At 35.3% G+C, this 12,897-nt stretch overlaps 2 protein-coding genes and 1 pseudogene across 3 annotated transcripts; 1 reads left to right on the top strand and 2 right to left on the bottom strand.

The window, feature by feature from the left end:
* The first annotated feature begins 1,995 nt into the window (after positions 1 to 1,995).
* On the top strand, positions 1,996 to 3,645 carry LOC118061238 (uncharacterized protein At5g39865). The gene has a single exon (XM_035074657.2). It carries the CDS (start codon positions 2,474 to 2,476, stop codon positions 3,272 to 3,274), a length of 801 nt encoding a protein of 266 aa, XP_034930548.1. The 5' UTR covers positions 1,996 to 2,473; the 3' UTR covers positions 3,275 to 3,645.
* A 1,996-nt stretch (positions 3,646 to 5,641) lies between these two features.
* Positions 5,642 to 6,401, bottom strand: LOC118061237 (triphosphate tunnel metalloenzyme 3-like; annotated as a pseudogene).
* A 415-nt stretch (positions 6,402 to 6,816) lies between these two features.
* LOC118061236 (probable ADP-ribosylation factor GTPase-activating protein AGD11) lies at positions 6,817 to 12,897 on the bottom strand. Of its 2 annotated transcripts, XM_073406267.1 has the most exons (13): positions 12,765 to 12,897; positions 12,621 to 12,677; positions 12,442 to 12,547; positions 11,223 to 11,303; positions 10,841 to 10,921; positions 10,526 to 10,606; positions 9,535 to 9,619; positions 9,046 to 9,121; positions 8,379 to 8,542; positions 8,074 to 8,296; positions 7,573 to 7,689; positions 7,364 to 7,459; positions 6,817 to 7,236 (listed from the first exon to the last, which is right to left on the bottom strand). In XM_073406267.1, the coding sequence occupies exons 3-13, from the start codon at positions 12,467 to 12,469 to the stop codon at positions 6,955 to 6,957; spliced, it is 1,314 nt and encodes a 437-aa protein (XP_073262368.1). In that variant the 5' UTR covers positions 12,470 to 12,547; positions 12,621 to 12,677; positions 12,765 to 12,897; the 3' UTR covers positions 6,817 to 6,954. The 2 variants fall into 2 exon arrangements, with proteins under 2 accessions (XP_073262368.1, XP_034930546.2); XM_035074655.2 differs by having other exon boundaries at positions 12,442 to 12,677.

Below are 12,897 nucleotides of genomic sequence, written 5' to 3'. Positions count from 1 at the left end.
TTTTACTACCACAACTATATTTTCAAATATATTTTTAATAAATATAATCCCAGGCCAGCTAGCATCCAGAATTTACATTAGATAAAAAGGTTCCAGATTTTCAATAAGGACATAAATTTGAAAATAAGTCTCAAGTTAACAGATCATATGAAAAGATTACTATTCTCTTTTGGATTCACACATGGTTTTTTCGAGAAAAAAAATTGCAACCGTCCAAAAAAACAAAGTCATCATAGCCTTTTTCTAAAAAAACATGTCACCATCACCTCTTCTTTTTGAAAAATCATCATGCTCTTTAAAGCGATGTACAGACAAATCTGTTGACCAAAGCCACAATTAAAATAATAAAAAAAAATGGGAAGACATGATTTCCTCTGCTAATATTTTATTTTTTAAACTTTTCAATTTTTTAGACAGTAAAATATACACATGACATTACTACATCAAACCATAGGAATAGTGTATTTAGGAATATTATTGTTGTTATTTTTTAAAATATTGTTGGCTTGAAAATATAATAAAAAATATGTTTTTAAATTATTTTTTATATTAATACATCAAAATAATATAAAATCACTAAAAAATATTAGTTTAAAAAGAAAAATAAAAAAAAAATATTTTTTTTAAAAATATTTTTAAAACACAAAAACAAAAAAAAATAAAAATATTTGATAAGTATTACGGTTTAATTTTTTAAAAAAATATTTTTTATTTGAAATTATATAATTTTTATTATTATATTTTACATTAATATATTAAAATCATTAAAAATATTAAAAAAATAATCAATTTAATTTTTGTTAATAAACACACTTTTAAATCACGTTAAAAAAACAGAATTTACCAAGCTACGAACACTACCATGAGACTCGGGTAGCCAAAGAGTATTTAAATTTGAATTTGACAATTTTAGTCATTATATAAATTCTTTGTCTCTAATAGAATTTGAAGTTCAAAGGATTGTTAATATAAAAATGTTACGTGTTAGTATTTTTTTTTTCTTTTCAGGAATTAATATGACATATTCTACATTGAAATCGAAGTTAAATATATCCTGTGAAGGAAACTAATTGAACAAATATATTATCATATTTCATAAAATCATAATTTTAATGGGTTTTTCTTTAAATTTATACTGAAATGTTATCTTATAATGTGATTGTCACGTGTGAAAATTCACCTTTTCATTGATTTCTGGAGTTTAAAACTTGAAATATCATCTATAAAAATTTATCTTTGAAAAATATTTCATCTAGAATACCATACAAGCTAATCCAAAGATACTTATAATAATAATAATAATAAAATAAATAATAGTATCATGGTAACTCTAAGAAATTAGCTAGTATTAAATTTTTTAAGCTTAAATCTCGAGACTAGTATTAATTTTTTTTATTAAATTTCTTAAAATATACCTCATCAATATATAAAACATACTTTTTTAAAATTATTTTAACAAATAATTAGTCTTTAATACATGCAATAAATATCATTACTAATCTTGAGAGTAACATAATTGGTTAGGTTTTTTATTTTGCTTTTTAATAGTTACAAGATTGAATTTTTTTAGGGTCATTTGAAATTTATATATTTATTAATTTTAAAAATTAATAAAATTAGTTGAAATGTGTGTAAATTAATTTAAAAATTCATATTAAAATTTTTTAAAAATAAATAAACATTATTACCTTATACCACGAGTAGAGAGAGGAAAAAAAAAACACTCGAGACATCCACGAAAACCCTAGCAGAAAAAAACAGCGAACCTCGTATGTTTCAAACTAGGCGGTGGTGGTTTATCTGTCTGGAACTCTGACCTCATCACCCCCAACACGAAGTCTCTGATGTAGAAAGCCACTCTCTCTCTCTCTCTCTTCTTGCAAGATAAAAAAAAAAAAAAAAAAAAGAGTAGACTTTATTATTTATCTACAGTTTTTTTAAGATATTTTATTTTTATTAATTTATTCTTAGCTTTGTTTCCAATTCAAGCCTCCAAAATCGTTTCCCCCACATTTCTCTCTCCCAGCAACAAAAGCAAGCAAACCCAAAACTGAAAACACCCTCTCTCTCTCTCTCTCTCTCTCTCTCTCTCTCGTTTCCTCTCCCTCGTTTCCCTCTCCCTCTCTTCCTCTTTCTCTATCCAGCTATCTTTCTCGTTACCTACAAAGAAAGACAGGAAAGCAAACCAAATTCATCTTATCTGCTTTACCTGAAAAGCAAAAAGCAATCATCCACCGTCAATTTCTTTATTTGGGATTTTCTGATTATTTCATCGCCGTTGCTACGATCAACATCGGGCTTGAACGTGTCAAGGTTGTTCTTGAAGGTAACTTGAAAAAAAAGGTTTCTTTCTTTCCTTTTGTTTTGGCATTTCTAGAGCTGAATTTTAGGGCCAAGGTTAATTCAATCTTGATCTAGTTAAGAAACCCAGAAGGAAAAGGCTTGAATTGAGTTGATTTCGTGATCCGGGTCGATGGCTGAAGCTGAAAAGAATCAAGAAATCATCCCCAATTCAAAACCCGCCACCAAAAATACCACCTCTAGTTCTATATTCAATAGGTCTGTTACAATTCATTCAGCTTCTATGGCCAAGTCTTACCTTCAATCAACATCAAGATTCTACAATTCGTTTGAGTCCATGAAAGGAAAGGTAAAAAAGCTTCGTTCTTTGTTTGAGTCCCCAAAACCCCAGAAACCGAACCCCGATGAATTGCAAATTCAAGCAACTCATAAGCTACAATCTTTTAAATCGATGGGACCTGAGTATAATAGGTTCCCTTCTTTTGGGTTTATTAACAATAGTAAAATACGGTTGCCGGGTACCGAGGATAGGATTGTGGTGTATTTAACAAGTTTGCGAGGGGTTCGAAGGACTTACGAGGATTGTTATGCGGTGAGGATGATTTTCAGAGGGTTTAGAGTGTGGATTGATGAGAGGGATGTTTCGATGGATTCGGCTTATAAGAAGGAGCTGCAATGCGTGCTGGGAGAGAAAAATGTGAGCCTGCCGCAGGTGTTTATAAAGGGGGATCATGTGGGTGGTGCTGAGGTGATTAAGCTAATGTTTGAGACAGGCGAACTGGTGAAGGTTCTTGATCGGTTTCCAAGACAGCAGCCTGGCTTTGTTTGTGAAGGATGTGGGGGTGTGAGGTTTGTGCCCTGTGGGAATTGTAGTGGGAGTAGAAAGTTGTTTGATGAAGATGAAGGGGTGCTCAAGAGGTGCTTGGAATGTAATGAGAATGGATTGATTCGATGCCCGGATTGCTGCTCCTGATCGAACCTGGATGCTTACACCTGATTTGGTGCGAATTTTTATCTGTCTTGTTGCCGTATGTAATCAATGTAAGGGTTGGATTCAAAATACTCATTGGATTCATTGGCATTTTTCATTTTGTTCATTGTATCTACATCTGTCTAGGGGACTGATGTTGGTTGTTTTATGTAGTGTCTTGAAAAAAAGTAGTTACAATGTGTTATCAAAACTCCAAATTGGTTTTGGGAGTTTTGTTTGTATTTTACGCAGGGGAGATTATCTCTCCTCTTTGGGATTTGTAAATATTTAGTGCTAATGCAACGCAAAAGGATTTGCAAATGATGCATCGTAATGAAAATGGGTGCTTTTAAACCCCAACTTTCTGTACTTAATCCTTTATGTCATTGAAAGTGTGGATTTTTCCCTCCATTCCTGTTGCCCAGTGTTAGATGAATAGTGCAGACATGAATGTAAGGTAAACTCGAAGGTTTCTTTGCATTTGTGGTTGTCATTGTGGATTGTTTATATATTGGGAGATTTTGTTTTCTTTCCGAGTAGCAGTACATGGCGGATTCGGTCTCTGCAGGTTGTTTTTACTCTTCTGCTTCATAGAGTTCTTTCCGTTTCTTCTGGGAATGCATCATTGTGTACTGAAGGAGACGCTGATGAAGCTATTGCAAAATTTTGCTTGTGTATGTTGTGTTCGCTTCATGATTGAGAGAGTATATTTTTCCCTTGGCAACGTTAAGAATATGATATAGTTGTGAACCAGACGATTGCTTTCTTCAAGAATAGATGATGCAGTGTCCTCATTATTGCTATTTGGTTTCTTTAATTCTCTGCAACCTTTTGCTGGATTTGGCTCATCCTTTCCGCTGCAACAATCCAGAATATGGAACCCTGCTTTTTCTAGATACATCTCTCTTCAATAACTTAACCTTGCTTTTCAATTCTATCAAAATAATGTTTTCTTTTAAAAAAATATTTATTTTTAAGATTATTATATCAAAATCATTGAAAAAATTTGTTTATTTTTTTGAAAAACAGAAGAGAAGCTTATCAAGGTTCAGTGCTTATATACGGGTCTTAGAGTGACAATTAAAGTGACTTAATATCGACTTCTCCATTATCAATTCAAAAAACTAAACTTATTGCCATGTGAAATTTTAAACAATTTTATCGAATTTTATGGATGATAGCATCTACTATAATAGGTCAATTGGCGTGGTTATTGAAATTGCTCATAGAATTTATTTCTTAGTTCAAGAACTCCTAATTATTCTCTTGGAGCTCATGATTTTAGTCATAAATGATCCGATTGCTCTAAAAATCACATGGCCTAATAGGAAAATCCTAACTCATCGGACCTTTCGATACAATAAAATCAGATGTTTGTTTGGGTTCCTCATAAGAATGAATTATCCTGTAAGTGTGCTGTCTGAAATATCTCCTTCTCAACAGGCTGTTGATCTTCAGTTCTTTTGGGGGATTAATGTAAACCCTTGGCAGATGCTCTTACCACTGCCCAGCCCTGAGTACTGTTCTGACCTGTTTGTTTTCTTGCATCTACAACTTTACTAACTACAACTAGCAACAGGACTGAACTTTATATCCGGCGTGGGAAATTCTGATTGTGAAGCCGTTTTCATGGTTTGAGGATCTGTTGTCTCTGTGTCGAATAACTCGCCGAGTTTTGGTTTATTGAAAAGAACTTATAGCTGTCTGAGCTTCCATCACACTGATTGATACACCAGACCAATCTTATCCTGGTTGCAACCATCTGTCAAACAAACAAGGAGAATTGTGGGACAGAATGTATTGATGATCTTATAGCTGTCTGAGCTTCCACTTGGGGTCAAATCCACTTTGGTTAACATATAGCTATCCGAGCTTCCATCATGCTGATCGAAATGTCATACCAGTCTAGGTAGAAGAATAGTGAGAGAGAATTGATCGATGATCTTATCTCAAATCATCTCTTTCCCATTATGAATTTACAAGACTTTCTTTTTTGTACAAAAGTGATAGGGCTCCAGCTTGAAATGTTTTCTGTTGGCACTTCCATCGTTTTCATTGAATGGAAATTAGTTTCAGATTGACAACTCAAAGAGGGGGTTGGTGCTCACAGATAAGCTGGCCTTCTCTATCCAATCCAAACCCTATTGTGGTTACAACAATCTGTCAAAACAAACTTATAGGATGGCAATGGGGCGTTCAGGTATGGATGAAATACGCTTGAAAGTCTCTATCCTGGCACAAATTTTAGAGAGAGGAGCAAGATAGAGTCAAGAACAATTCAAAAAACTAGTATAAATGAAATGCAAATTTTAGAGAACATCACAAAGAGAGTTGATTTACTAATTGTTGCTTCAATACAATTCAGAAAAACACAATCTTCTCTTCTTAGGGCAATTTCCCAGATCGAAAAACTGCAAACTTGTTAGCTTTTCTGAGTAGGAAAACTCAATCCAATTATCTTTCAGTAACCCTTCAATCAATCAACTCCTTATACTTCCCAGGCTCTTTAGTCGCATTCAATCTCATAGCTAGTTCCGAAATCATAAATTGTCTCACCAAGCTCAAGTTTCAATCCTTTCCAGTCAAACACTTGCCTCACATTCCTAAACCCACTCAAACAAACAAGATCCTCATTTTCTCCAACCCCAAACTCCCTTCTGACTCTCTGTATTATCTTTTTAAATCTCCAGCAACCCTAGTAACTTCCAGGGCTCGGCCACGCACACGCGGTTAATCCTGGGGTCAATGGGCTCTTCATGCTTTTTGACACAGCTTATGCCATTTGACATGATAGGTTTGGCTTTGAGAGAGAGAGGACGCAGTAGGAATCAAGATTGTGAAAACAAAGACGGAGAGCTGCGAGGTTTGAGGAGAGTTTGGAGCTCTTGGAGTCAAAGAAGATGTTTTCTTGGATTAAGCTTTTGATGTGGAGAGTAGAGAGGATGGTGGAAAGTTTTTGGTGGGAATTTGAATCTGGAAGACGAAGTTTTACCCCAACTTCCATTGTAATAATTATTGATTTGATTGGTTGCTGAGAAAATGGAGGAAAACACTGATGGGTTTTATGATTGCCTCTCGTTTCTCATCAACCTCGGAGAGAGCTGTGATTTGTCCTGAAAATATACTGATAAATTATATTTTATATCATGCTAAGATTGTTCACTAGCTTCAGAGAAAATGAAATCATTGTGCTCATTTGAGTTGTTCTCAAGGTTTGCTCACTTAAGTTTCTTGACCTACCCATCTGATTTTCAATGTCCTCAGGTTTCTTCAGATTTTCCTGTTGTTTTCCATATCCTGTACAAGATTTTTGTTGAGAAGGGTTTCTGTTTACTCAGCAGAGTGATAGTTGCACAAAAAATGGCATTTGGTACACACGCTACATTATCATCAAGGAAGCTGCAGAGCCCTGAAGATTTTGAACCAACCGAACAAAGATTCGTCAGGATACAAAATTTGGTTGCATCACTGGTGTTGGCGTTATAAAATCATACAAGCTATATACAATTCGTTAATGGAAACCCTAATAATCCCTGTCAGGCAAATTATTTGTAATGAAACAAGGGCTACAACAGTTTACAACAGCAGCAGGTTAAAAGGTTCTTCCATGGTGAATTCACCATTCAAAGCCAATTTCAAATATGGTATCACCATGTTTTTAGTTTCTTAGTGTCTCTATGTAACTATTGGGTAAGAGGAACACATTCAAGCTCAATCTCCAGCACCCCTCTCTCTACATTCTTTAGCTTGAGGCTGATTTCTTGCTTTACCTTTCCGTCTACTAGTGTAATAATTCCATCTTTAACAAGGGTGTTTTCCTGGCCTGCTATCCATTTACCAAGCTGCATTGACTCGGTGATGGTTGAATTCTCATACGCTTTAGCAGCAGCAACAAGTGGTTGAATGTCTATCTCAGCCTCCCCCATGAAGTCATCGGTTGAGAATGTATCCTTATCATAAACAAGCTGCATAAATCCACCTGGAATTTTAAGCATCCATAACCGAAGACCAAAAAGAGAAGCTTGCTAACATGGTATTAACGTTTCCCAAGTTCTTGCGTGAGTTCCACACAGAAAATTTGACACAACATACCACTTTCAGAGGAGGAATCTGTTCTGGAATTGACAACATTAGACTTTCATTCCAGATTGGATTCAGATTGTTCTTTATGACGCGTGTCCTCACTGACTGTAATAACAAATAACAAAGAACTGGCATTATTAACAGGTTTATTGCATCTCACTCCATTTCAATTCAACAGAGTTATGATGCCAATGGGGTTAAAAGGAGGAGAGTCTCACTTGCTGGCCCAAGCCAATGATTACATATGGATCACTAGTCAGCACATCCCGGACAGCTAGGTTAGTTCCTTTGACTACGTTAACCTTGATTAATCCAATAAATTCAACCATACCTGCCTATAAACAGAACATTTAAAGCAACAGAATCAGAAAGTTTTGCTGAAAACTCAAGATAGGATGCATCACAATTTCGTCCACCACAAACATGCATGATGATGGTTTGCGATACGAGTTATTTCAGTCGAGCATATATTTTTGTGCATATTATGTTGTTGCAAGCATTCATGTTTTATATTAACTTGTCATAAATGATAACATTGCAGCAGAAGGGACACAGTAATTTCTGCTCATCTGTGACCACGCATACAAAACAATGTATATATAAATCAAGAAAGAGGAGGAGAAAGCATTTGCAGTAACATATGTTCTAGCTTGCTATAAAAGGTGAACTCATAACCCACAACATAAGATAAATACATTAATGAAGCCGGAATTCATTACCAAAGAGTAGCTCTTTTTTGTGTGCTTGTGCTCGGAGTCTTTTCTTCCCCAGCTGTTACGAAATGCATTCCCAATACGATGCCTGGTTGCTTGTTTTTCATACTGTTTCTTGTCTTGGGAAGGACGATTATTTGAAGGAGTGGGTAATGAACTTGTAGAACCTGGAAATGGGCTAGACATCTGTTCATCACAGTTGGAAAATTCCTTCAGCTCATATTTTCTCCTGAGGTATTCAGATAAAAATATCTGATTTAGAATGCACTGTTTTTTTTATAAAGATATGATCAGTGTGGTGCTAATATTACCTAATATAATCATAACGCTCCTCTGTAGAGGCATCTGGTCTTGGTTTTCTATAATCGTCGGGCATAGAAGCTTCATATTTCTTGTTTGCAGCAGTATTGCCACCCAAATCTATCAGAGCGTTCACCTGTTCATCTGTCCATTCATCTAGCTTGATTGATAGAACCTGACCAAAGTCGAGAAAAATACAGCATCAACATACCAAACCAATATGGGAGAGGCGTAGAAAGGATAGAGTAATCAGAGAAGATTGGAAATAAAACTAAATTATATTAACGTTCTGATGGCTCGATAATGTTCTCTAGCGCGAGTGTAGCAAGGATGATTCATTTACGATACTCTTGAGAGGAATGAAAATGAAAAAAACGAAAACATAGTACTGAAGTATATTTTCTACTAGCCTACTGCCACTAGCCTAGGTTTGTAATGGCTTCTTATGATGCTGGCTGCTGACTTAGAAAAAACTTAAGTATGAGGAGTAAATATGGCTTAACCACTCGTTCATAGCAGAGAACATAGAGATAGAACCAAGTAGCAGGATCAAAAATGGCGGTTTTGTTAGCCTCTCATCGACAGTACAAGATCATGAGAGTACAAGATCAAACTATATAAAGTTCTAAATTTTTGCTTTTACGAACAAAGTCAAAGAGTCAAGTTTCGAAACCACACCTTCGATAGATGTACCCCAAGGCTTCTATGAACGCCTGAGCACTTGATACAAATAAAAACTCCATAACTTAATGACCTGATAAAAAAACAAGCACCAATAGTCATGTCAAGAGGCACTGATATCAGGCGTTGAGGAAAAGAAATTGCGTCTGCTGTCTGTGGCTGGGCCGTTGCCACAGTTGCAGATGGGTGGCACAGAGTGGAGGTTTGGTACAAACCGAGAAGACAAATATCCCGTGCTTTTATGTGAAATTGTGACAAGAAATGATAAGAATAAAATCATATTGTACTTTTGTAGTTAAATGGAGACAATGATTTCAAGCACATGTGTTTATAAAATCTACAATTTCCTTTGCATTATCCATCAATGTTCAGGAGAAATATTTAACACAGGTTCTAGTGTTCAAAGTCCATGTTCTTACTCTCATAAACTCTACATCAAATGAATAAGACTATGGAAATGCATCAGGTTCAGTCTTAACAACTCACACCCATTTTGGATCTGGAAATCCACAATCAGCACAAGTCTTGTTTCCTGATTGACTTAGCAATCTCTCCAGTCTTTTTAGTGGACCTGATAGATAAACAAAAAGAAGGTTACTCTGCATCCCAAGCAATGCTTTCAGAAAAGGAAAAGGAGACATCACTTCAACAAAATGCAGAAGTGTAGATTCATCCAAGAAGCAAGAGAACTTTCTTTTTAGTACCCTCTTCTCTCTCCCATCCCAACCAATATAAAAGTAATAGGAATGGAAAAGAAAGAAGGTGATCTTAGGTTCTTGGAACTTCAGGAATTTGGTTAGCCTCTTGGTTCATAGGCAGCCAGAGCATATCACTAGTATATTAAGCATGAATCTCTAACAATGGATGGATCATAAAAGGAGAACGAACTAGGAAGCTGTACCCTTTACTGTGAGGTCCAAAGGTAATAGATACTATAGTATGACTCCATGCCAGACTCAATTCGCAGTCCAAACGTCAAAAATATATGCAAATCACTGCTGAAGCATACACATCCTTACCCATGACTCCATCCACATTTGTTTTGAATAAAAAATAGCAGAAAACACAAATCCATCCCACTCACTACTGAAGAAACACCAACCAATTGATGCAAATATTGGTTTGCAGTCAGTACATCGCGGTGGACAAAAAAAAGACTTTCTTCCTTGAAATTCTAGTTTCATTTCAATACAAGAGTATATCGCTACTGGGTCACTTTTAAAAAGCTAAATAGGAAAATGAAGAAGATAAATACTAGAACAAAAATAGAAAATGAGTACACTTTATACATCATATCCCTGCATGTAAAGTTAAACCCCGAGAACCAAATTTTGTTAGAAATAAATCACATAGTGAGAGAATTTTGCTTTTGTTTATGCCTTTGTAATGTGTTTCAACTACCATTTTGCAGGATGTTGAGCTACTGGAATAACGAAGAGCTTCAAACAAAAGGTTCAAAGATTAAAGCTCAAGATACCAGGAAATTTCTGTTTATCTTTCCTGCTGCTGCAACTTTGTTTGCCTGAACGTACGAGATCATTTACACAAGGAGCCAATCCTAAAAATGCAATACATTTAATTATGTATCAGATCATCATGGAAGGTAGTAATAATGGGAATGACCAGTATGCAATCACTTGGTGTAAGTAATTTTATTATATTAAAATCATATAGTAATTTGAGTTTGTTTGCGCCTTTTCATTTTATTTCTACTTATATTCTGCAGAGAGATAAGCTATTGGAATAACAAATGATTTCATACAAAAAATTCAAAGATTAAAATTCAAGATACCGGAAGGTTTCCGCTGAACTTTTCTGCTGCTGCAACTTAGTTGGTCTGGATTTAAAAGATCATCTGGACTGGAAGCCGATCCTAAAAAATGCAGCACATTTAATCAAATATCAGATCATTGTGGAAGACTGTAATGTTGGGAACAAACAGAATGCAATCATTTTGTGCAGGTCTTTATAAATGTAAATAGGAAAATAAAAGAAGATAATAGTAAAGTCCTCTTAATGGATCATAAACTTGAGAAAAGAATTTCGTAAGAGATAAGAGAATAATGAGTTTGTTTAAGCCTTTGCAATGTATTTCAACTTATATTCTGGGGAGTGAGCTATTGGAATAACAGAGAGTTTCAAACAAAAAGTTGAAAGATTAAAGCTCCAAATACCAGAAGATTTCAGTTGATCTTTTCCGTTGCTGCAACTTTGTTTGTTCGAACATAAGAGATCATCTGGACAAGGGGCAGATCCTAAAATGCAATACGTTTAATCAAACATCAGACAATCATGGAAGATTATAATGCTGAGAACGATCACGATGCAATCATTCTCTGTAGGTCTTTTCTTCATGGAAAAGATCATGCATAACCAGCTGTAACACTCGAAGCACAGCATGCACCAACTGAAAGGTATCAGCAAAGTCATTAACTGCGTGAATGTCTTAACAAACATCACATGCAATAGTTCTCAAGTTCTGAAAACCAGAAAACTATTAGGTAAAAGATCCTTCAAAAAAAGGACTTTGCTTAAGTACGGCCATGTTTTCCATTGACACTCAACTCCATGTGAGTACAAATATAGATTCTATAAGGTCCCTTGAACAAATTTGGGGATTAGAAAACTGTCAAGAAGAGAGTCATTGTATATATCATGAGTTCCAGAAGAAGATATAATAAATTAGGACTCACTTCACTGATATCTGCTCAATCGCCAAGTTTCTCAAGACAAGCCAAAACTGATTGCCAAGCGCATTTCGGAAACAAATTCACAGTGAAGCTTGACATCTTATGCTTATTTTGTTTTTAGTAATGGGGCGGTGCAGATTGATGATTGAATCTTTATGAACACAGATTAAAATCTAGTTGTTAGGGGTTAGAGGCTGATAGTACCGGTGAAGGTGACCTAAGAAAGAAATGAAGACGGAGGCATAAAACAAACTTGAAAATGAAGAGGAGAAGCGAACAGTGACCACAAATTAGAAAGAACTCTAAAAAAAAGATTATGAACAGACTTCCATTGAGCTTGATACATATCAGTTACTTTCTGGAAACCAAGAAAAGAAATTCTCAACACTATAAATCTTGTAGGTGGTACAGCATGCTTGTAATTTCTAACCCCAGTCGAACATCAAACGCAATACATGAGCTTGATTCTACAGATCATCAAGGGACGAGAGAGAGTCCATATATGCAATTGGCCAAATGTTGACTAAAAGCATTCAGCTGTCCTATGGTATGTGAGCATTAAAACCATATCTCATCAGAACCATGCAGTACAGCTCTCATCAGAACCATGCAGACAGCAAAGAGAAAGAAAAAGGGAAACAGAAACAAGACATGCTCCACATGAATTTATTTGCAGAATATTTTCATAGAACATAAAAATTACCTTCGGAATTCTCGTGTCTGATAGGCATCTCCAACCTCCAGGAATGCAAACAGAAATTACACGAATCGGTGCTATAATCTCAGCATAGCCAAAGAAACTCTCCTTTCTGTGTCAAACGATAAAGGTATCAATAAGCAATCAACTCCTCATAAACATTAAAAACAACCACCAGAAGCAACCATTGCAAAAACACAGGAATCCCAATGACAGAAACAGGGCCTTGATCAGCTTCTTCTCTGCATCAAACACATTGGCATGCGAGAATTACGTAAGAGAAAAATTGAAAAAAAATAATAAAAGCAAAAACTCAAAAGGGTTCTTACCAAGTTGACAGAAACCAGATGCCAACGAAAAATCGAAAAAAAAAAAATGGCCTTTCCCTTGACAGAAGTGGTGGATGGAGGATGAATTGAACACAAAAAAAAGGTCAAAACTTGAATAATGTAATAACGATTA

This window comes from Populus alba, chromosome 1 (genome assembly GCF_005239225.2).
Source record: "Populus alba chromosome 1, ASM523922v2, whole genome shotgun sequence".
NCBI lineage: Eukaryota > Viridiplantae > Streptophyta > Magnoliopsida > Malpighiales > Salicaceae > Populus > Populus alba.
This window is presented reverse-complemented; position numbering and strand designations above follow the sequence as displayed.